The 23,628-nt window shown below is 45.6% G+C and overlaps 3 protein-coding genes and 1 pseudogene across 4 annotated transcripts in view; 1 reads left to right on the plus strand and 3 right to left on the minus strand.

Annotated features, from left to right (window-relative positions):
* The window catches only part of LOC138823617 (aldo-keto reductase family 1 member A1), a 29,679-nt gene extending 28,260 nt beyond the window's left edge, over positions 1 to 1,419 (minus strand). Inside the window, exons 1-2 of the mRNA XM_070017022.1 lie at positions 1,177 to 1,419; positions 364 to 466 (exon numbers count right to left, since the gene is read on the minus strand). The gene's annotated coding sequence lies outside the window, so the exon portion shown is untranslated. The remainder of the gene's footprint in view (positions 1 to 363; positions 467 to 1,176) is intronic.
* A 129-nt stretch (positions 1,420 to 1,548) lies between these two features.
* On the plus strand, positions 1,549 to 16,962 carry LOC138823618 (peroxiredoxin-1). Its single transcript, XM_070017024.1, has 6 exons — positions 1,549 to 1,649; positions 4,495 to 4,611; positions 7,993 to 8,146; positions 10,036 to 10,158; positions 10,803 to 10,933; positions 16,642 to 16,962. The coding sequence occupies exons 2-6, from the start codon at positions 4,506 to 4,508 to the stop codon at positions 16,725 to 16,727; spliced, it is 600 nt and encodes a 199-aa protein (XP_069873125.1). The 5' UTR covers positions 1,549 to 1,649; positions 4,495 to 4,505; the 3' UTR covers positions 16,728 to 16,962.
* LOC138823683 (U6 spliceosomal RNA) lies at positions 15,558 to 15,649 on the minus strand (annotated as a pseudogene).
* A 1,224-nt stretch (positions 16,963 to 18,186) lies between the features above and the next one.
* LOC138823619 (cyanocobalamin reductase / alkylcobalamin dealkylase-like) lies at positions 18,187 to 23,516 on the minus strand. 2 transcript variants are annotated; one of them, XM_070017026.1, is made up of 4 exons: positions 23,341 to 23,516; positions 20,470 to 20,664; positions 19,485 to 19,526; positions 18,187 to 18,921 (listed from the first exon to the last, which is right to left on the minus strand). In XM_070017026.1, exons 1-4 carry the CDS (start codon positions 23,419 to 23,421, stop codon positions 18,508 to 18,510), a joined length of 732 nt encoding a protein of 243 aa, XP_069873127.1. In that variant the 5' UTR covers positions 23,422 to 23,516; the 3' UTR covers positions 18,187 to 18,507. The 2 variants fall into 2 exon arrangements, with proteins under 2 accessions (XP_069873127.1, XP_069873126.1); XM_070017025.1 differs by having other exon boundaries at positions 19,374 to 19,526; positions 23,341 to 23,514.
* Positions 23,517 to 23,628: the final 112 nt, after the last annotated feature.

The raw sequence follows: 23,628 nt of genomic DNA on the forward strand, positions 1-23,628 counted from the left end.
AGAAGGAAAAAAACCAACACTAGTTGTTAGAGATGATACATACCACAAAATTGAGATGCTCAGCCAGCATGACAAAGCACTTTTCTTTTTTTTTTGCTGGTCATGGGGCCTGAACTCCCGGTCTGGGTGCTGTTCCTCAGCTCTTCAGCTCCAGGCTAGCACTCTACCACTGGAACTACAGCGCCACTTCCAACTTTTTCTGTTTATGTGGTGCTGAGGAATCGAACCCAGGGCCTCATGCTTGCAAGGCAAGCACTCTACCGCTGAGCTACCTTCCCAGGCCCTGCTTTTCTATTTCTTATCCTACAATAAGGACCAACTGAGTTCAGGAGAGAGACAAAATACTATTTATTAAATACTCACCAAAGCCTCACCAAGGTCCTACTGTATATCAAATTATATCAAATGCTGTAGTGTGACGAGGTCTTAGAAGTGAATATGACACAAATCCAATCATGCAGAAAGTCTGGGGGAGAGAGCAGACATGTAATCAAGTAAAGTACCTCTTGCATGCTCTCTCTCTTTCTCTCTCTCTCTCTCTCTCTCCCTTATGGCTGGGCTGGTTATTGCTTGGGCACAAAGGAGGGGGATGGTCAATGGCCACGAGATTAATTCAATTCAGTAACACGAGGAATTCTGGGTATAAATCAAAGTCTGGAACTTTAGAGGAAGTAATGTTTTAGCTGAGACTTTGAGCCACCTAGGCAGGAATGGGTTCCCTGAGCTGGAACAAAAGCTGACAGGCTTCTGTTTAGGCTCTGTTCAGGGTGGTTGTGATGAGGATAATAAAAGTTTAAAAAGGAGTTAATTATAGCTACTAGTTAACATTTCTAATGCACAGTAAGAACTAGGTATTGTGCTAAATCAGGACTTAAGGATTAGTATTATTCCTATTCACAGGTGAGAAAAGTAAACCTTAACAAACACAATGAAAGCCAGGAGCTGTGTAACTCAGGAAGCGGGCTTGCAGGGCCCCAGTTTTTAAAACCACAAATCAGAGGAGTGACGGGATCAGATTCAGAAAGATTCCTTTCAACCTCGGTGGAAACCATGGCTGGAAAAGCAGCACCTCTGTAATCCCAGAACGTCCCCGTAATGGAGGAGGAGACCTAAGTAGTGGAGGTTACTGAGAGGGGAGTGGGAGAGGGCCCCGCGGGTAGCTGGTCCCCGACTAACTTAGTGGACGGTTCTCAGGACTTAGTGTGACTCGACGGGGTGTTCCTGGGCAGCAGCGAAGATCCTCACACCGTCGGTGTGAGTCTAGTAGGAAAAGCATGTTCTGGAAGAAAAAGCGAGGCCGCGTCCCCAGCAGGAAACACAAGTTAAAGGCGGGGCGGCCGAGAGGACCTCTCTCCACCGACTGACTTCTGCCACTGGGGGCGGGGAAAGGAAGGTGGTCTTTCCTAGGGCCACCCTAGGCCTAACAAGTTAAAATGCTGAGTCATCCTCTGGGGGCGGCAGGGGCGGGCCGGGGCCGGGCGGGGCTCGGATCCCCCCTCCTCTCCACTTCTCCCGCACCCCTGGCCCGTTCGGGTTCTCGCGAGAGCCCGGTAGGCTATAAAAGGAGCGCCCCGCGCCTGCTTCGCGCGTTCTCTTTGTGCTGCGTCGTTGTGTCTGTTGTCTCGCGAGTTGTGGGTCCGCCCGCACGAGTAAGTATGCGAGTGTCGCTACCTCCGTGGAGCAGGGTTCGGCGCTTCCCTTCATGTCGGGCTAGTCGCCTTTGCCTTTCCTCTCCCTATCAGCTGGGGCTCAGCCGGGGTTGTTGGGGTGAGGCGGCCGAGCGAGGCCTACCGCCCGCAGGTTACCGTGGGTGAGGGCACTTGTAACCCCGAGGCTAACGTCGAGTCTCCTCTTGCCCAAGCCATAGGAGCAGAGGGTGTTGATTGGCGCGGCCGAAAGGGCTAGTGTACTTTGTACGGAAGTTTTCCGAAGACTTGAGGTGGGATTTGAGGCGTGGCCCACGCTGGGGTTCGGGACAGTCCCTTGGGTGGTCTGGTCCAGGCACCGGCCGGAAGTCAGTCTTTTCCGGGATTGGTGGGGCTTTGGACGTTGGAGGGGCGGCCCGGGGGAGAAACACCTTACAAAGCTGCGCTGGACTAGAAGGAAGTATCCTGTATTTGATGGCGCAGCCTTTAACATCGTTAAAGCTTTTTCTTTTCTAAACTTGAGTTGTAACAAAACGTTTCAAGAAGCTAAAGATTCTAAACAGAAAGTTTGTGATATGAATGTTCCCAGTTTTTTTTTTTTTTTTGGTTATGGTATTAGAAGAAAGAACTTTGTAACTTGGAAAATAGTTTCTTGGGATTTTCATTTTATATATATATATATATGTATATGTATATATTGTAAAGATACTTTACAGTTACATGAGGAAGGTAATGAGTCCATTTCCTGTCGAGTATTGTTACTCCCTCTATTGTTTTTCTCCAACCACCCCATTACACCTCACTCACTTTCCCTCTTGGGATCCCCCCCCTCCTGTCGTGGGGCCTGTAGCCGTCCCTCAGCTCTTCAGCTCAAGGCGAGCACTCTACCACTCCAGCCAGAGCACCACTTCTGGCTATTTCTGCTTATGTGGTGCTAAGGAATCGAGCCCAGGGCCTCATGCATGCAAGGCAAGCACTGAGCCATCTTCCCAGACCCGAATGTTTTTTTTTTTTTTTTTTTTTAACCTGGAAATAGAAGTCTCAAAGGCTTTCCTGTCCAGGCCCGCTTTCAACAGGGATCCTCAGATCTCAGTCTCCTAGGAAGCTAGGATTACAGGTGTGATCCACCTGTGCTGGGGTTGTTTGGTGTGTGTGTGTCCACACCCCCAATAAGTCTTCACTTTAGGGCTCTCTACTACTTTAGCCACCGCTTTTGGCTTTTTGCTAGTTAATTGGACCTGAAATTTAGATAAAGTCTTTTGTTTGGGGTTTTTTTAACTGTATTTTTTTTTGTCTTTTTTGGTACTGGGGATCGAACCCAGGACGTTGCACTTGCTAGGCAAGTGCTTTGCCACTGAGCTACATCCCAGCCCCAGATAAAGTCTTACAGGCTGAGCTGAAAAAGTCCTTGAGACTCTTACCTCCAATAAACTGCTCAGAAAACCCGAAGTGATAGAGCATTATCCTTGAGCTGAAGAGCTGAGGAACAGTGTTGAGGCCGAGTTCAAGCCCCATGACCAACAACAAAAAAGAGTCTCATGGACTTTCCTGCCCAGGCTGACTTTGAACCGCGATCCTCAGATCTCAGCCTTCTGAGTAGCTAGGAGTACAGGCGTGAGCCACCGGTGCCCAGCTGTGTTTATGTTTATCTCACATTGTAAAGGCAAATTTAGGCACAGTTCAGAGCCTACAGTCCTCAGCGTTCTGGGAAGTCAAGCATTCAGTGTTGGTGCCATTTGGGTTCTGGCTTATCTTTCCTCTGCTACTGTCTAAATGCAGTTGCTATATAAACCATGGTTCCAAAAAGGGTGAAAGAGGTGACTGGTTTATAAGCAAAAATTGCTGAACCTTTTTTTTTTTGGTCTGTCTTGGGCCTGGGCGCAGTCCCTGAATCTTCAGTTCAAGGGGAGTGCTTTATCTACCACTTGAGCCACAGTGCCACTTCAGCTTTGTAGTGGTAAATTGGGAGATGAGAGTCTTTCTGACTTTCCTGCTTAGGCTGGCTTTGAACTGGGATCCTCAGATCTCAGCCTCCTGAGTAGCTAGGATTCGCCCAGCTGTATTGTGACTTTTGATTACTTGCTTTCCCGTGCTTTAACTTACTGATAAAATTATTATTTTTTCAGGCATGAAGCTTGAACTCATGGCCTGGACACTGTCCCAGAGCTCTTTCACTCAAGGCTAGCACTCTTTCACTTTTGAGTCACTGCACCACTTGCTAATGTCTTTTTTTTTTTAATTGCCTATTTTGGGGCTTGAACTCAGAGCCTGGATGCTGTCCCTGAGCCTCTTTGTGCTCAAGGCTAGTGCTCTACCACTTGAGCCACAGTGCCACTTCTGGCTTTTTCTGAGTATTTTATTGGAGATGAGTCTAGCTTTTTCTGCCGGGCTTGCTTTGAATTATGGTTGTTAGATTTTAGCCTCCTGAGTAGCTAGGATTAGAGGCTTGAGCCACTGGGGTCCAGCCCTAATGTCTTGACTACTGGAAAATTCCTCCATAGAACTATAGCTAAAATGAAGGCTGTTGGTTATCTAGAAAAAAAAACAAACTTGTTTTCTTTTCTTTTCTTTTTTTTTTTGTCAGTCGTGGGGCTTGAACTCTGGGCCTGGGTGCTGTCCTTCAGCTCTTCAGCTCAAGGCTAGCACTCTACCACTTGAGCTACAGCGCCACTTCCGGTTTTCTGGTGGTTTATTTGAGATAGGAGTCTCACGGTCTCTCCTGCCCGGGCTGGCTTTGAACCGCGATCCTCAGATCTCAGCCTCCTGAGTGGCTAGGATTACAGGCGTGAGCCACCAGCGCCCGGCTAACAAACTTGTTTTCTAATGTCATTTCTGTTATGCTTTCTAGCTGATAGGAAGATGTCCTCGGGAAATGCCAAAATTGGGCACCCTGCTCCCAGCTTCAGAGCTACAGCTGTTATGCCAGATGGTCAGTTTAAAGATATAAGTCTTGCTGACTACAAAGGTAAGAGTAATGATGTGGGACTTATTAATAGAATTTGGGATGGTTTGCTAGATTTGTGTTTCTTTCTTTCTTTTTTTTGGGGGGGGGGGTCCGGTCATTGGGCCTGGGCACTGTCCCTCAACTCTTCAGCTCAAGGCTAGCACTCTACCACTTGAGCCACAGCGCCACTTCTGGCTTTTTTTCTTTTTGCTTATGTGGTGCTGAGGAATTGAACCCAGGGCCTCATGCATGCAAGGCAAGCGCTCTACCACTGAGCCACCTTCCCAGCCCCTAGATTCGTGTTTCTTAAGTGTAAAAAACATTTTATGTTTCCTAGGATAGTTTTTAGAACAGAAGATTAATATGAAAGTGAAATATGATTATCAACAGGGATCATGGGGGTAGGTGTCCTAGGTCCCTATTGCTTCTAGAGAAAGCATACTTTATATTTTGAAGCACTAGCCCAATTTTTCCTCTCAATTATATTATTGGAGAAATCCTCATTGTCTCCTGTAATCGACACTTAATTTCAGATCTCAGGTCTTTGGAGTTTTCTTGTTTGTGAAATATGTGCATCACAGCACTAATGTTACTATGGAGAGGGATTAGGGAGATTCCCTGAACTGTTTGCCCCTGGAGAAGCATTGTTAAAACTTCCCTTTCTGAGGCTGGGAATGTGGCTTAATGGTAGAGGGCTTGCCTAGCATGCATGAAGCCCTGGGTTTGATTCTTCAGTACCACATAAACAGAAAAGCTGGAAATGTCCCTGTAGCTCAAGTGGTAGAATGCTAGCCTTGAGCAAAAAAAGCTCAGGGACAGTGCCCAGATGCTGAGTTCAAGCCCCAGGACTGGCAAAAACAAAACTCCCTGTTCTGGTTTCATAGTTCAGTGCAAATACTTGACAAATCCTATCAAGACTTTAACTTCCTTGCTTTGCAGTTGAAATCAGAATGGTCTCCTGAAATTTTTTAAAAATGCAAACCTGAGGCTCTGCCATGGTATCCCATACCTCTAATCCTAATGACTCCAGAGGCTGAGACCTGAGGATTGTCATTAAAGCCAGAGTTGGCAGGAAAGTCTGAAGTCTCTCACCTCCAATTAACTAGCAGATTTAAAATATGAAGAAGGGGGGCTGGGAAGGTGGCTCAGTGGTAGAATGCTTGCCTTGCATGCATGAGGCCTTGGGTTCCATTCCTCAGCACCAGATAAGCAGAAAAGGCCAGAAGTGGTGTTATGGCTCAAGTGGTAGAGCACTAGCCTTGAGCTGAAGAGGTGAAGGATAGCGCCCAGGCCCAGAGTTCAGGCCCCCAAAACACACACACACAAAAGAACTTGTTTCTTAAGTTGGCTTTTGGGTAAAACCTTCAGTTAAGTTCTGACATGTCACAGTCTTTCAGATGAGTGGAGGTAAGTAGGGCCCTGTGGAAAAAAAAATCACTTAATGGCCAACAAGGTAAGTAACCTCATAAAGAGAGGACCATGGATAAAGGTACATTGTTTGGAATGAGCAATGCTCTCTGCCCTCCAGGCCTTGACTTGTTGAGACTTCACATGCCTTGAAAAAAAAGTGCTTCTTATTCAAAGCACTGGAGAGACTATTTAGATGACTCAAGGGATTGAAAAGAAATTTGAAAATATTACTGCTACCTGGAAATAAGTGAATATTTGGAAATGCTCCAGTAGTTTGGTACATTAGATGTGTGACCAGTTTTTGAAGATCTAATTCAGTGACAGTCTTGAATGACTAAAATAAAATTATAGTCAGAAGTCTTAGAAATCTTGCTCAACTACTAGTACTTTCTTGGTAGATGCATATTTTTATGATTAGTGAGATTATTTAACCTTACCATCCCATTACTGTTGTAGAACTATAAAGAACCTTGACTCCCTTTTATGGGGATGGGGAAGAGGTAGTGTCTTACTGTGTTTCCCACACTGATAGCCTGAAACTTTGGTTCTCTTGCCTCATTGAGTGCTGGGAATCCAGGCAAGTACTAAAATGCTTGGCTTGCTCCTCCCCCCACCCTTTTTTTTGGGGTGTGTGTGTGTGCTGGTCTGGGGCTTGAACTCACAGCCTTGACACTATCCCTGAGCTTTTTTGCTCAAGGCTATTGCCCTACACTTCTGGCTTTTTGGTAGTTAATTGGAGATAAGAGGCTCATGGATTTCCTTGCCTGGGCTGGCTATGAATTGGGATCACAGTAGCTGGATCCTGAGTAGCTAGGATTATAAGTATCAACTACTGGCTCCCAGCCCCATTGTTCTTGAGAACCCAGTACACCAGAATTTTCTGGACACTGTAAGCATTGGTATTGAGCCATTTAGTAAATAATCGTATCATTGTTTTTGCTTTTCTTCATTGAATAACTTGGTGTTTATGCTGTTAGCAACTCAGAAGACAAAAAATTGGACTTAAAAGTATTCTTCAAAAAAAAAAGTATTCTTCAGTTGACAGCTAAAAACAAATTGATAGGAGAGTAAATCATAGGACTAGAGAGAGGTCTTACTTTTTTTGGGGGGGGGGGGTCTGATTATGGGGCCTGAACTCTGGGCCTGGGTGCTGTCCCTCAACTCTTCAGCTCAAGGCTAGTGCTCTACCACTTGAGCCACAGCGCCACTTTCCAGCTTTTTTCTTTTTTGCTTATATGGTGCTTAGGAATAGAACCCAGAGCCTCAGACATGCAAGGCAAGCGCTTCTACCACTGAGCCAACTTCCCAACCTCAGGTCTTACTTTTTTTAACTCAGAGCTTCCTGGTATAATAAGTTATAAAAATAATTATTAGAGACAGTGCCCAGGCCCAGAGTTCATGCTCCATGACCAACAACAACAAAAAAAGAGCATCATGGAATTTGGCTGGGAAGGTGGCTCAGCAGTAGAGTGCTTGCCTTGCATGCATGAGGCCCTGAGTTCGAATGCTCAGCACCACATAAACAAAAAGAAAAATCCGGAAGTTCTGCTGTGGCTCAAGTGGTCACAGAGTACTAGCCTTGAGCTGAAGAGCTCAGGGACAGCACCCAGGCCTAGAGTTCAAGCCCCGTGACCAATCCCCCCCCAAAAAAAAATTACTAGGAGACAGATACTGTGAATATTCTAGCATTGAGTGATAATACTGTGTTTGCCATTAATGTAAGCCAGCCTGGGCAAACAGATCTGTGAGACTCTTATATCCAGTTGACCAGTAAAATGTGGAGGTGTGATTCAAGTAGTAGATTACTAGCACTGAGCAAAAGAGGTAAGGGAAAGTTCTAGGTTTTGAAAGCGCTGGTACTGCTACTCCTCCCTTCTATCCCCCCAGAAGGAAAAAGAAAAAGAAAATTCTTTCAGTAGGAAAATATGTTTGACTTATTCATAAGAGAAAACTGTTTCAAGGCTAACCTGTGACATCTATTTTTCCCTTTAGGGAAGTACGTTGTGTTCTTTTTTTACCCTCTTGACTTCACCTTTGTGTGTCCTACGGAGATCATTGCTTTCAGTGATAGAGCAGAAGAATTTAAGAAACTCAACTGTCAAGTGATTGGTGCTTCTGTGGATTCTCACTTCTGTCATCTGGCATGGTAAATGTCTCAGTCCGTTTAGTTTTTAGGCTCTTTTTTTTTTTTTTTTTTTTTTTGATATTGGGTCTTGAGATGCTTCCCACACTGGGATTCTGGGATTAAATTAATTATTTTCCAACCTCACCTTCTTGAGTAGCTGGAGTTATAAGTATGTGCCATCATGCCTGGCAACATGTGGACTTTTATTTTATTTTATTTTATTTTTTGATCCGGTCGTGGGGCCTGAACTCTGGGCCTGGGCACTGTCCCTCAGCTCTTGAGCTCAAGGCTAGTGCTCTACCACTTGAGCCACAGCGCCACTTCCGGCTTTTTTCTTTTTGCTTATGTGGTGCTGAGGAATCGAACCCAGGGCCTCATGCATGTAAGGCAAGCGCTCTACCACTGAGCCACCTTCCCAGCCTGTGGACTTTATTTTTGTTACCAGTACTGGAGTTTGAATTTAGGTCCTTGAGCTTGCTTAGCCTGATTGCTCAACCAGTATTCCATGCTTCCTGCCAGGTTTTTGCTGGTTATTGGAGATGGCATCTGTACTAACTCCTTAAAACTCTGATCTTTCAGATTTCAGCCTTCAGAGTACTTATGAATATAGTATTATAGCTAATGGTACATGGTTTATGTGTATTTTTCTTTTCTGGTGCTGGGGATTGAACTGCAGAGCTTTATATGTGCTAGGAAAGAGTTTTACCACTGAGTTACATTCCCGGCCTCCTTGTTTTTGTTTTTGTTTTGCTGATCCTGGGGCTTGAACTCAGGGTCTGGGTGCTATTCCTGAGCTTCTTTTGCTTGCTCAAGCCTAGCACTCTACCACTTGAGCCACAGCTCCACTTCTGGCTTTTTTCTTTGGTAGTCTCATGGGCTGGGTGTTGGTGGCTCATGCCTGTAATTCTAGCTACTCAGGAGATGAGACATGAAGATCATGGTTCAAAGCCAGCCCAGGCAGAAAAGTCTATGAGACTCTTTATCTCCAGTAAACTACTCAGTAAAAGCCAGAAGTGGTGCTGTGGCTGAAGTGGTAGAGCATTAGCCTTGAACACAAATTGGCTCAGGAACAGCCTTTAGGCCCTGAGTTTAAGCCCCAGGATAGGGGGGAAAAAGTCTCATAGGGAAGTGGCGCTGTAGCTCAAGTGGTAGAGCGCTTGCCTTGAGCTGAAGAGCTGAGGGACAGTGCCCAGGCCCAGAGTTCAAGCCCCACGGCCGACCGAAAAAAAAAAAAAAGAACCACACGTTACACCGGGCGCTGGTGGCTCACGCCTGTAATCCTAGCTACTCAGGAGGCTGAGGTCTGAGGGTTGCGGTTCAAAGCCAGCCCGGGCAGGAGAGACCGTGAGACTCCTATCTCCAATAAACCACCAGAAAACCGGAAGTGGCGCTGTAGCTCAAGTGGTAGAGCACTCGCCTTGAGCTGAAGAGCTGAGGGACAGCGCCCAGGCCCAGAGTTCAAGCCCCACGACCGACAAAAAAAAAAAAAAGTCTCATAGACTTTACTGTTCAGGCTGCCTTTGAACTTGAACCATGTCCTCAGATCTTGGCCTTGTGAGTAGTAGCTAAGATTATAGACATGAGTCCTTGGCTGTTGTTTTTTGTTTGTTTGTTTTGAGATAGTCTCACTTTGTAGTTTCAGCTGATATTGAACTAAGCCACCATCTTCCTGCCTTTTCCTCCTGAATGCTAGAATCACAGGTCTGTGCCATCATGCCTGGCTTATTAAGTATTGACTTCTGGGTTCTGACTTCTTTTATTGCTTATAACCTGGCAGCAGAGAAGGAAAGAGGCTTAACTGTTCTCAACCATGCTTATAGAAAAGAGGAGAGAAGAATAGGTACAATTAATAACTCTTCTGCTACAGAAGAGATGAATGAATGTGACTATATATGTACCTTTTGCTGTAGGATCAACACACCCAAGAAACAAGGAGGACTGGGTCCTATGAACATTCCCTTGGTATCAGATCCCAAGCGTACCATTGCTCAGGATTATGGAGTTTTGAAGTCGGATGAAGGCATCTCATTCAGGTATATACCTGGGGATAACATTCAGTAAGATCATGTTAACCATTTGTTTGGAGCAAACTAGAGTTGGATCTGAACAGATTACCTTCTACATTCTTTTTTTTTTTGGTCCATTCATGGGGCCTGAACTCTGGGCCTGGGAGCTTTTCAGCTCAAGGCTAGCGCTCTACCACTTGAGCCACAGTGCCACTTCTGGCTTTTTTAGCTTGTGTGGTGCTGAGGAATCAAACCCTGGGCCTCACATAAGGCAAACGCTCTACCACAGAGCCACCTTCTACATTCTTGTTTTTTTTTTTTTTTTTGCCAGTCATGGGGCCTGAACTCTGGGTCTGGGTGCTGTCCCTCAGCTCTTCAGTTCAAGGCTAGTGCTCTACCCCTGGAGCCACAGCACTACTTCTGGCTTTTTCTGTTTATGTGGTGCTGAGAAATCGAACCCAGGGCCTCATGCTGGCAAGGCATGCACTCTACTGCTGAGCTACCTTCCTAGCCCCACCTTCTACATTCTTTAATAGAGGGGTATCATTAATGGCAATGCTGATATAAGTATTGGAGACCAGATCATTTCTTTGGGACTTGATGCTCTTCTGCTGTAATAGCAAAATTGAAACCTGTACTAACCCCTCAATCCTTCAATCTCTTCTCCCAAGGGGCCTATTTATCATTGATGATAAGGGAATCCTTCGGCAAATAACTATAAATGACCTTCCTGTTGGCCGCTCTGTGGATGAGATTCTGAGACTAGTTCAGGCTTTCCAGTTCACTGACAAACATGGGGAAGGTAAGTTATCTGCCTGCTAACAATTCAACAGTGGTGGTAGTGGGGAAGGTAAGCAAAAAGGCTAGAATAGAATTGTCTACCTACTCAGGATGCTGAGATCTAAGGATTGATGTTCAAAGCCTGCCTGTGCAGGAAGGTCCCATGAGACTCTCTCCAATTAACCACCAGAAAGTTAGAAGTGGTGCTGTAACTCAAAGTGGTAGAGTGCTAGCTTTGAGCAAAGGAGCTCCAGGGATAGTGCCCAAGTCCTGAGTTCAAGCTCCATACTGACCAAAAAAAGACTGTCTAATCAAGAAATTTAATTGTCTCTGAAGCTAGGTGTTGATGGCTCACATCTATAATCCTAGCTCCTTAAGAGGCTGAGATCTGAGAATTAGGGTTTTCAACCAGACTGGGGAGGAACGTGTGAGACTCCTATGTTCAATTAACCAGAAAAAAGATGGAAGTGGAGTTGTAGATCAAGTGGTAAAAGTGTTAACTAGTGGTGATACATATCTGTAATCTCAGCTACTTGGGAGGTATAGGTAGAAAGGATTATAGTAGGCTAGTCCAGATTATTTGGACAAAAACATGTGAGAATGTATTTGAAGAATAACTAAAACCAAAAAGGGCTGTTAATATGGCTCAAGTGGTTGAACACTTGGTTGAAGGTCTGGGGGGAAAATGTACATATTAAGACACTGAATGGCTTGTGGGTAGCTTAACTGGTAGATGTTTGCCTAGCATGTATGAGGTCCTGGGTTTGAGAGATTAGCTTCTTTTTTTTAATAGGGCTTGAACTCTAGGTTTTAGGTGCTGTCCATGAGTTTTTTTGCTGAAGGCTAGAGCTCTGCCACTTAAGACACACCTCTACTGCCTGCTTTTTGGTGGCCAGTTGGAGATGAGAATCTCAAGGATTTTTCTGCTGAGACTAGCTTTGAACCGCAATTCTCAGATCTCAGCCTCCTGATTAGCAGGATTATAAGCATGAGCCACCAGTGCCTGGCTTTATTCCAACTTTTTCTTTTTCTTTTTGGTTGTGGGTCTTGAACTCCGGGCCTGGGTGCTGTCTCTCAGCTTTTCAGCTCAAGGCTAACACTACCACCCGAGCCACAGTGCCACTTCCAGTTTTCTGAGTACTTTATTGGAGATAAGAGTCTCAGGCTTTCTTGCCCGGGCTGGCTTTGAACCACAATCCTCAGATCTCAGGAGTAGCTAGGATTACAGGCGTGAGCCACCAATGCCCAACTTTTGATTAATAATACTATAGTTAGTTCTCTTGAAAATTTTCCCTTCTTTCAATACAGTTGGTATAGTTGTTGTTAGGAGACTGATCTCTACTAGTAGTTGTTTCTTAGGGTGCTGGAGATGAAACTTGGGGCGTGGAAATGCTGAGTAAGTTGTACCTCTAGATTTTCACTGTTTTTGTACCAGAGTTTGAACTAAGGACCTCATAGGCTCTTGCTTGCTAGACAGGTACCTACAACTTTGAGCCATATCTCCAGACCACTCTTGCTTAGTTCTTAAGAGCTCAGCTCCTAAAGTGAGCTCCCATTTGCTATGTATGTGGAGGGATGAACTTTTAACACCAATATAATGTAATTGAGGATAAGATTAATCTGATAAAGTCTTTACCAATATCAGATCAAAGGCACAGGTGAGCCAGGGCATACTGCTTCCTTTACTACATCTTGTTTTCTTCTTTTAGTAATTTAGACGAGTTTTCTTTTCTTTTTCCCAGTCCTGGGACTTGAACTCAGAACATGGGCACTGACCCTGAACTTCTTTTTGCTCAAGGCTAGTACTCTTAACCACTTCAGCCACAGCGCTACTTCTAGCCTTTTCTGTTTATGTGGTACTGAGGAATTGAACCCAGGGCTTCATGCATGCTAGGCAAGAACTCTACCACTAAGTTACATTCTCAGCCCTTAGACCAGTTTTCAAAGATCCATTCAATGCTTGACCTTGATGACTGAGGCTGAGACATGAGGGTCATTAATTCAAGGACAGCCTGAGCAAAAAAGCCAAATGAGAGTATCAGGCCCTTGTTGAAATCTTACGCCCGCACACCCTTGGTGCTGATGACTCATACTTATCTTAGCTACTTGCGAAGCTGAGATCTGGAGGATGATGCTTCAAAGCTAACTGGTCAGAAAAATGGGCTCCCATCTCCAAAATAAGAAGCAAAAAGTAGTGCTGGAGATATAGCTCAAGTGGTAGAATACCAGCTGCACAGCAAGTTTAGAGCTCATGGGCCTAAGTTCAAAGTCAAGTACCAAAAGTGGGGTGGGGAGGGGAGTGAAGTTATTAGAATCTGAATTTGTGATTTGTTTGAGGGACCTAAACATGCTTAGATAGAGGAAAAGCATGATAGGTTAGAATAAGGATCTTCTGAGAACTGGGAGGCATCATTGAAGAAGCACATGTGGCCAAATAAATCTGCTAACAGTTGCTGAGACTGCCCCCTGGTGACGAGAGAGGTTTAGTGCTAAGATGTAGAGGAAAAAGAATAGGTAATAGCAAAGTGTATGTTTCTTCAAGGTATATTTACTTTTCCTAGCACCTTACATAGAGTCTAAACTCTTCAACCTGTTCCTTGATTTTTTTCTTTTGGGGAGGGTCCAGTAGTGGACCTGAACTCTGGGCCTGGGCACTGTCCCTCAGCTCAAGGCTAGTGCTCTACCACTTGAGCCACAGCGCCACTTCCGGCTTTTTTCTTTTTGCTTATGTGGTGCTGAGGAATGGAACCCAGGGCCTCATGCATGCAAGGCAAGCGCTCTACCACTGAGCCACCTTCCCAGCTCACCTGTTCCTTGATTCTGTATTGGTCTCTTGCTTCCAAATCCACCAGCACAGGAACACCTGTTCATAAGCAATCATTTTTAAATCCATTGAGAGCCTATGAGTACCTAACATTCTGCATTTTTTACATGTTGAGGTTATTATTTTTTTAAGTACCAATAAACCAATACTCAGATACATCATTTAGCTGGGTGTGATGATGCATACCTTGTAATCCTAGCACTCAGGAGGCAGGGGCAAGAATATCACAAGGTAGGAGGCAGCCTGGGCTACATAGCAAAACCCTTGGTGCTGTTCATAAGCTTTTGTGCTCAAGGCTAGCACTTTACCACTTGAGCCACAGCTCCACTCCTGGTTTTCTAGTGGTTAATTGGAGATAATAGTCTCAAGGACTTTCTTGCTCAGGCTGGCTTCAAACCTTGATCCTCAGATCGGTCTTCTCAGTAGCTAGAAATACAAGTGTGAGCCACCAGTGCCTAACCATCGGCGTTTTTGCTGGTTAACTGGAAATGAGCAATTTTCTGCCTTGGCTGGCTTTGAATCGTGATCCTCAGATCTTAACCTCCTGGGTAGCTAGTATGAGCCCTCAGTGTCTGGCTCTTGTCTACTTCTTGAAAGTGAGCAAGTACTTAAAGTCATTTTTGTTTGTGTGTTTGTGTTCACAAACACACATAATTACTGGGGCTTGGAATGCCAGGTCCTCTTACTTGGCTGTTAAGTATACGACTTGAGTTATGCTTCTACTACTGGCTTTTTTTTTTTTTTTTTTAATAACATTTTTATTAATTTTTGTCGGTCATGGGGCCTGAACTCTTGACCTGGGCGCTGTCTCTCAGCTCTTCAGCTCAAGGCTAGTGCTCTACCACTTGAGCCACAGCGCCACAGCGCCACTTCTGGCTTTTTTTCTTTTTGCTTATGTGGTACTGAGGAATCGAACCCAGGGCCTCATGCATGCAAGGCAAGCGCTCTACCACTGAGCCACCTTCCCAGCCCCTACTACTGGCTTTTTGTTGGTTAACTGAAGATGAGAGTTTCTTGGATTTGACTGCCTAAGGTAATAATTTGCCTTTCCATATACATTGTGTGTGAGATAGTATTAGGACTTGAACTCGGGGATGGCACACTCTCCTTAAGCCCTTTTTGCCCAAGGATAGCACTCTACCAATTAACCCACAACTCCACTTCCGGCTCTTTAGTAGTAAATTGGAGGTAAGCGTCTCAGATTTTCCTACCTGAGTTGACTTCATTTTGTTTTTGTTTTGTGCTGGCCCTCAGGCTTGTACTCAAGGCCCAAGTGCTAGTGTCCTTAGGCTAGCACTCTACCACCTTGAGCCACAGTTGTATTTCTAGCTTTCTGAAAGGTAGTTAATTGGAGATAAGTCTCTATAGACTTCCTGCCCAGGCTGGCTTTTGAACCTCTATCCTCAGATTTCAACCTCCTGAATAGCTAAATGTGAGCCACCAGTGTCTAGCTTGGAGTTGGCTTCAAGCTGTGATCCCCTGATCCAGCTTCCTGAGTAGTTAGATATACAGACCTAAGCCAACAGTGCCTGGTTTTCCTCTCCCCCCTACCCCTCCATCCCACTCCCCATTGTTTAAGGGATTTTAGTAAAGCAAGAATTTTAGGGCTATAGGCAGGTGGCTCAGTGGTAGAGTGCTTGCCTTGCATGTATGAGGCCCTGGGTTCGATTTCCTCAGCACCACATAAGCAGAAAAAGCCAGAAATGGCACTATGGATTGAGCAGTAGTCTTGAGCTAAAGAGGTGAGGGGGATAGTGCCCAAGCCCAGAATTCAGGGCCATGACCGGCCAAAAAGAAGCAATTGTATAATCCAGTTTATGCTAAAAATATGGAATGCTTTATGAATCTGTGTATCATCCTTGCACAGAGGCCATCTAATCTTCTCTTTTGTTCCATTTTAGTATATGTGCAGACCTGTTTTTTGTGGTTGTGGGGCTTGAACTCTGGGCTTGGGTGCTGGTCCTCAGCTCTTCAGTTCAAGGCAAGCTCACTACCACTTGAGCCATAGTGCCACTTCTGGTTTTCTGGTGATTAATTGGAGATAAGTCTCATGGGCTTTCCTGCCAGGGCTGGCTTTGAACCATGATCCTCAGATCTCAGCCTCCTGAGCAGCTAGGAATACACTGGTGCCCGGCCCGGTTCAGATCTGGTTGTTTTGGGGGTTTTTTTGGGGGGGTTGTCTGGTTGTGGGGCTGAACTCTGGGCCTGGGCGCTGTCCCTCAGCTCTTCAGCTCAAGGCTAGCGCTCTACCACTTGAGCCACAGCGCCACTTCTGGCTTTTTTCTTTTTGCTTATGTGGTGCTGAGGAATGGAACCCAGGGCCTCATGCATGCAAGGCAAGTGCTCTACCACTGAGCCACCTTCCCAGCCGTTTTTGTTTTTGATCGGTTGTGGGGCTTGAACTCTGGGCTTGAGTGCTGTCCTTGCGCTCTTCAGCTCAAGGCCAGTGCTCTACTGCTTCAGCCACAGCACCACTTCCGGTTTTCTAGTGGTTTATTGGAGATAAGCGTTTCATGGACTTTCCTGCCTGGGCTGGCTTTGAACCAAGATCCTCAGATCTCAGCCTCCTGAGTAGCTAGGATAACAGGTGTGAGCCACCGGCACCTGGCTTCAGATTTTTTTTGGCGTGGGGGGCGGTTGTGGGACCTGAACTCTGGGCCTGGGCACTGTCCCTCAGCTCTTCAGCTCAAGGCTAGCGCTCTACCACTTGAGCCACAACGCCACTTCCGACTTTTGCTTATGTGGTGCTTAGGAATCAAACCCAGGGCCTCAGGAATGCAAGGCGAGCACTCTACCACTGAGCCACCTTCCCAGCCTTCAGATCTGTTTTTAAGGTAGCCCTTGTATATGAGAGGAAGTTGGCACACACTGAGCAGGTGATAATTAGTGGTACCATTCTCTTGCAGTGTGCCCAGCTGGCTGGAAACCTGGCGGTGATACCATCAAGCCTGATGTTCAGAAGAGCAAAGAATATTTCTCTAAGCAGAAGTGAACACTGGACCATTTGTGCTGGGCTGTAGTAGTCAGCCATAATAACAGTCTCTTTTGTACTTTTTTCATGTTTAAAATACAAGATGAGATGTGTTCCCTACATGCCTTCCCTACAAGGGTTGGGAGGTGAGCCTTAATTGTATTGTGGAGCAGATCATATGATGTGTATGATGTACTAGCAGTGGGGCGTCAATCTCCATTAATCTTTGGTAGTGTCTATTAAACTTGAACTGAGAGCTTGATGATTCTTCATTTTAGGGTCTATTAACCTTTGATTGTTTGTTTGGTTTTTTTTTTAATCCGGTCGTGGGCCTGAACTCTAGGCCTGGGCACTGTCCTTCAGCTCTTCAGCTCAAGGCTAGCGCTCTACCATTTGAGCCACAGCGCCACTTCCGGCTTTTCTGCTTATGTGGTGCTGAGGAATCGAACCCAGGGCCTCATGCATGCAAGGCAAGCCCTCTACCACTGAGCCACCTTCCCAGCCCTCTATTAACCTTTGAACATTAAGAGAGCTCTATTTTCTTTCCTCCTCAAGGGAAAAATTGCCTCAATAAGTTACATTGGGGGGTAGTATAGAAACACAGGAATTTAAACCAAAGTGTCTTATATCAGTCGGTATGTGTAGATAGAAAAGCCTATTATGGGGGCTGGGAAAGTGGCTCAGTGGTAGAGTGCTTGCCTTGCATGCCTGAGGCCCTGGGTTCAATTCCTCAGCACCACATAAGCAGAAAAAGCCAGAAGTGGCACTGTGGCTCAAGTGGTAGAGTTCTCACCTTGAGCTAAAGAGCTGAGTGACAGCGCCCAGGCCCAGAGTCCAGGACCCCCCCCCCCCCAAAAAAAAAAAAAAAAAAAAGCCTATTATGGTGTTGACAAGGACACTGCAATTTGGATGAGTGGGTGGGTTGTAAGTTACAGTCCCATGTGACATGAGTAGACATCCATGTTTACAGTCATGGGAGGGCTACTTAAGGGCCAGGAGCTTAGTCCCTTAGGATAAATATCTGTTATGTAAAAGAACAAAATTGGAACAAACAGGAGTGGCATTGTATACCTATAATCCTAACACTCCATAGGTAGAGGTAACATTTCACATTTGGGACCAGCTTGTGTCACTAGCAGTACTCGCCTTGAAAAAGACAATAATTGAAGGTTTTGTCTCTGGAACAGAAAACAAACAGGTATAGTGACTTTGGGTAGGGTTTATAATACAAGTGCAGTGCTATTCACTTCTCACCTTTCTTGCATTCTATGCATTAGAAGATAGGGCTTATTTGATCATTCTTACTGTCTTGGAATTTTCAACAGGGTGAAGTACGGTTTCTTCTGGGTTCTTGAGGCAGATTTATGTATCTATCAAAGGTGCCTTTTAACACATGTCAGCCACCCTTGTAATTCAGACTAGAACTATGAGCAGTCACATTGGATTCCTAGGGCCTTCAGTAATGAAGCAACAAGACCAAGCACATTCAAAGTGCTTCACATTTATTAGTCACTACTTAAGGGGTGGTTGCCCCTAAGGCCCTGTAACAAGTAGTACCTTGGAGCACTTAATAGGAATGGTAACAGTGACTAATCTTGAATTCCAAAGCAAGTGGGGATTTCTGGGTCTGTTGTATTGGATTTATCTTCCAACACAGCCTTTTAAGTTGAGCCTTACTCATTGAATATCTCTATCAAAAACCAGCTATACTGTCCCTATAATAAAATCTAGCTCACCAAAGCCAGTTTTAAGCCCTAGCAAGTACCACCATAAATTAGGGATCCCATAGAGAAGGATGATATCAAGGAACAGGGGACACAGTTGGTGAGACACTGGGGCTGAGCCAGCTGCCTGCTTTGCTGGGAATCTGAGGCTTGGTGAGCATAGGAAAGGGACACTCAGGCAATGTAGTGTTAGGCTCCTCTGAGGGCTGAGCCAAGCCTAACAGGGCCAACCTTTCAGCAGGTGGGGTAGAAAAGTAGGCCTTCTGTTCTTCTGAATAACGTTCCTGAGGGGTCACAGCATCCCTGTAAGTCCAGTCCCGCCAGTGGAAATTGAAGCCTTCAAGTAGGGTTATGCGGTCAGCTCTTGCAGGTACACAGTCAGGTGGCTTTCTGTGTGGCAGATCTGGCACTGTAATCCCTGGCAGCAACACCACGCCTCGGATGGCAAACCAGCCCCCAAACCGGGGATGGATGCACACACCTGCTATGTGCTGGTGAATAAAGAAAAGCAAGGTCATAGAGGTGACCTTGGTACTATCACAAGTCTACCATCACTGCAAGCTATCCTTGTTCATCTACTACATGCTTAATGCACACTGGTTCCACACAAAATGAACATGTTTCTTCTGTACCACCTTTTCATATGCTTACCAGAATGTGAGGAAGGGCTCATTTAAATTTAGCTTAGGGCAATTCTGTCACTTCAGGTCTTATTCATGGACGTGTCCCCAGGTAAATGAGAAAGCATGTGGGGGCTGTGTGGCTCAGTGGTAGTCTAAAAAGTAGGAAGCATGTGAAGGAGCTGGCCCCTTGGATAGGACATGAATGTTTGTCTTGGGCTATATATCAACTTCATCAAAGGAAGAATGGGACTAGTAAGGAATATCTTGAGGGTCCTTCGTTATTTTTTCTCAGTCCCTACTTATTCATGCCTGTCTCTGACCTGAGTTCCCCAAGGGTCATCTTCCACATCTCTTCGTTGGTAGTAGTAAGCAGCCCCTGCCACATGGGCTGCTGTCTGGGCCAGAATCTTAGGACGCCGGTTGGGGTGTACCTCATAGTCTGCAATGACTTCCATCTGCAGCTCTGGAAACCTCTGGAATAGAATAAGACACTGGTAGCATGAGGGGAGTTACTGTCCCTACTGGAGCCTTCATTTGCTTATTAACATGGTCCTGTTCTGAGAAGCCCTGTGTTAAAAGGAAAACAATCAGGGAGGCTCAGAAATGAAAAGAGACAGTTCTTTGCAGGAGGGTCTATTTGAAGGCTAGTAAGATCTTACTCAGTAACCTCCATCATGAGGGGTGATTCAGCCTTGCCCATCAGAATCCCTGTGTGTGTGTGTGTGTGTGTGTGTGCGTGTACGTGCATGTGTGTGTGTGTGTGTGTGTGTTAAGATCTTAGTGATTCAGCCTTGCCCATCAGAATCCCAGTGTGTGTGTGTAAGATCTTACTCAGTGATTCAGCCTTGCCCATCAGAATCCCTCTGTGTGTGTGTGTGTGTGTGTGTGTGTAAGATCTTAGTGATTCAGCCTTGCCCATCAGAATCCCAGTGTGTGTGTGTAAGATCTTACTCAGTGATTCAGCCTTGCCCATCAGAATCCCAGTGTGTGTGTGTAAGATCTTACTCAGTGATTCAGCCTTGCCCATCAGAATCCCAGTGTGTGTGTGTGTGTGTGTGTGTGTGTGTGTGTGATTGTTTATACATGTATGTATATATGTCTTAATTATATGTGTATATGCCTTACAATTCTAAGGCAAACGCAGGTAAGCATAAACAGTTCATAGAATATGTTGGCCTCATATTCCACTTTGAGGCCAAGCCTGGCCTGATATTTATATATTTCAGACTGGAGGCCTGCTAAAAGAGGGTAGTAGGACATGGGAGTGAGAAAGCAGAATAAGTAGAAAACCACAGACTGGTTTTATGGTATTATTTCACTTGTGAAATGGCTCTTAGCCCTAAGTCTAGATACTGCATTGAGCTTGGAGAGTGAATCAGATATATGGGAGATGAGGGGAAGTTGAGCCTTGCTCACCTCTATAACACGCCTCAAGTGGTAGCCCACACACTGATCCACTGGATCAGTTAGTGGTTGGAGGTAGTGGCTCTCCAGGAAGGGCTTGAGGGCTTGGTCAAACATGGCAGGTGTGCTGAGTACAAGGAAGGCCAGGGTAGGTCCTGGAAGGGGCAGGTGGAAGGCTGGAGGCAGGAGCTCATTGTACCATGCCACCTGGAACAGAGAAAGCTCAGGCTAGATAGACAAACCAGCTTAGGACTTAGCCCATACCTTAGCAAGGAATTGAAGATCTCATCTATTTGGTTGAAATTTCCATCTCACTCATTCAATGAATTTTCACTGATGCTGTATAACCTATGGGCAACTCATCTGAATTTGACAGGGACTTAGAATATTCTGACAGAGGGCTAGAGGCATGGCTCAAGTAGTAGAGTGACTGACTGTAGAGCAAGCCCAAGGTCCTGAATTGAATCTAGTACTATCAGAAAGCAAACAGACAGAGTTCATGACCAACCAAGAATAAATATAAAAATTGTTCAATTATTAATGCTATAATAGGGGCAGGCAAAGGTCCTCTGAAATAAAAAAAAAGGCTTTCTTAGAAAATATGTCTAGAAAGTTGGTAAGAAAACAGAAGGTCGGTCTGGGAAGGTGGCTCAGTGGTAGAGTGCTTGCTTTGCATGCACGAGGCCCTGGGTTCAATTCCTCAGCACCACATAAACAGAAAAAGCCGGAAGTGGCCCTGTGGCTCAAGTGGTAGAGTGCTCGCCTTGAGCTAAAGAGCTGAGGGACAGTGCCCAGGCCCAGAGTTCAGGCCCCACAACCGACTAAAAAAAAAGAAAAAAAAAGGCAGGGGCTAGGAAGGTGGCTCAGTGGTAGAGTGTTTGCCTCCCATGCATGAAGCCCTGGGTTTGATTCCTCAGTACCACATAAGCAGAAAAAGCTGGAAGTGGCTCTGTGGCTCAAGTGGTAGAGAACTTGCCTTGAACAACAGTGCCCAGGCCCAGACTTCAAGCCCCACCACCACCACCACCACCACCACCACCAACAACAACAACAAAAATAGAAGACAGAGCTGGGAATGTTGCTTAGTGGTAGAGTGCTTGCCTAGTATGCATGAAGAGCTGGGTTCAATTCTTCAGTACTACATAAACAGAAAAAGCTGGAAGTGGTGCTGTGGCTCAAGTGGTAAAGTGCTAGCATTAAACAAAAGAAGCCCAGCTTAGTTCAAGCCTGCCTCAAGACTGGCAAAAAAAAAGAAAAAAAACAAGGCTGAGCCAGGCGCCAGTGGCTCATACCTGTAATCCTAGCTAATCAGATCTGAGGACCACAGTTTGAAGCCAGCCCAGGCAGGAAAGTATGGCTCAAAGTGGTAGAGTGCTAGCCTTGAGTGAAAAACGCCTAGGTTGGGGCTGGGAAGTTGGCTCAGTGGTAGAGCGCTTGCCTTGCATGCATGAGGCCCTGGGTTCGATTCCTCAGCACCACATAAGCAGAAAAAAAAAGCCATAAGTGTTGCTGTGGCTCAAGTGGTAGAGCGCTAGCTCTGAGCACAGAGGCTCAGACACAGAGCCCAGGCCCTGAGTTCAAACCCCTGAATTGGAAAAAAAGAAAAAGGAAGTAAGCTGAGAAGGAGCAACACTGACCGAGAAGCTTGTACTCATAACCTGAGTTATAGAGTCAATTTTGTTCAACTACTTGACAATAAGAAAGAGAAAGGAACAAAGGAAGGAAGGAAGAAAAGAAAGAACAAACTGGACAAGGCAGTATATTCCTATAATCCCAACTTCTCAGGAGATGCAGATAGGGTAACAAGTTTGTGGACAGTCTGGGCAAAGGTAGCAGACACTGTTTTGAAAACAAAATGATAAAAAGACTGAGGCAGTAGCACAAATGGATGAGTACTTGCTTAGCACGTGCTAGGACCTGGGTTCAATCTCCGTGTACAGGGGAAATTAAAAAAAAAAACAACTATTATCTAAATCTAGTTTCCATACGGCAAGACAAGATTTTTACAGTAATCCAAAGAGCATAGATTGATGGTTTGGAAACAAATGGATTTGGGAGGTTCAAGAGACAGACCTGAGCCACTATGTTAGATTTCTCAGGGTAAGAGAGTGGAAAATAAACTTTTTTTTTAGCATCAGGCAAAGGACTCAAGTTGATTTAAGATTGTGGTTTGAGTGTACTGGATTCTAAGTGCATCTGGCACTGACGTGTTCTACACACACACATACCCATACTGGGTTTTAAATTCAGGGCCCCATGCTTCCTAGCACTTGAGGCAGACTTCCATCCCTAGGGTTTTTTTTTTTGTTTTTTTTTTTTTTTTAAGGGGATGCTTGCTTGCAGTGGAAAAGGGGCCTGTAGAGACTTCGGTGCCAGGCGGGTGCACAGAATTTCTACATCCAATCCTGTACTGGTGGTTAGCAGCATTATGAATTATCCCTCTGTTTGTTGGTAGATGGAACAAACCAGCAATTGTCTCTTGCACAGGAGGAATGCCCTTCTCTCCTCAACTGACAATCATACCCGCGCAAACTTCCTGTGCCTTGCTCTCTCCTAACGTCTTTAGGAAGTAAGGTGATTTCTAGCCCCTTGGATACCTTTCTTCTTGTAAACTATAAAGATGAGAAAACTATAAAAGCTATGAGATCATATGTTGTCTCCCACTCGTTAATTTGACATCATATGGAGGTAAAAGGACAACCATGTGACCGCTTCTCTACCTTTTTAATCCAAGCCCCAGCGAACACTCCCGTCCCGGTATTTAGATGGCCACCGGGCCGCAGGAGCTTGGGGGAGGATCGGAAGGATTCTGGGGGCCTCATGCCAGCTGCACCCAGGCCAATCATTTAGCTCACCCTTGGCCCGCAGGAGGGATAAACCAACCTGGAAGGGATAAATCTCGAAGCCAAAAGGACACAATATGTCCTCGATCTTCTGCTTCAGCTCTGCGACACGCGGCTCCATAGCGCACGCTGCACACTGAGCTTGCTGGGGAATGGAGTCTCAAAGGTAACACAGCCGTTACTTTTTAAGTCAGTTTAGACTCCATTTCCCAGAAGCCACTAGGACCAGAACGAGACAGAGTTGGACCTGAGCGATGCGTCTTGGGATACGTAGTCCGCTCATCCTGGAACCCACAACTCCAGAGCCTCGAGAGACTCGGTATCCCGA

The sequence above is a fragment of the Dipodomys merriami genome, unplaced genomic scaffold, assembly GCF_024711535.1.
Source record: "Dipodomys merriami isolate MVZ:Mamm:240054 unplaced genomic scaffold, mDipMer1.0.p SCAF_121, whole genome shotgun sequence".
Taxonomy (NCBI): Eukaryota; Metazoa; Chordata; class Mammalia; order Rodentia; family Heteromyidae; genus Dipodomys; species Dipodomys merriami.

Coding starts and splice junctions, on each gene's coding strand:
- LOC138823618 (XM_070017024.1), top strand. CDS start 4,506: ATGTCCTCGGGAAATGCCAAAATTGGGCACCCTGCTCCCAGCTTCAGA. Junction 4,612..7,992: donor AAGTCTTGCTGACTACAAAG/GTAAGAGTAATG, acceptor TTTTCCCTTTAG/GGAAGTACGTTGTGTTCTTT. Junction 8,147..10,035: donor CACTTCTGTCATCTGGCATG/GTAAATGTCTCA, acceptor CTTTTGCTGTAG/GATCAACACACCCAAGAAAC.
- LOC138823619 (XM_070017025.1), bottom strand. CDS start 23,421: ATGGAGCCGCGTGTCGCAGAGCTGAAGCAGAAGATCGAGGACATATTG. Junction 20,665..23,340: donor TCGAGATTTATCCCTTCCAG/GTTGGTTTATCC, acceptor TCTCTGTTCCAG/GTGGCATGGTACAATGAGCT. Junction 19,527..20,469: donor ACTTGAGGCGTGTTATAGAG/GTGAGCAAGGCT, acceptor ATTCTATTCCAG/AGGTTTCCAGAGCTGCAGAT.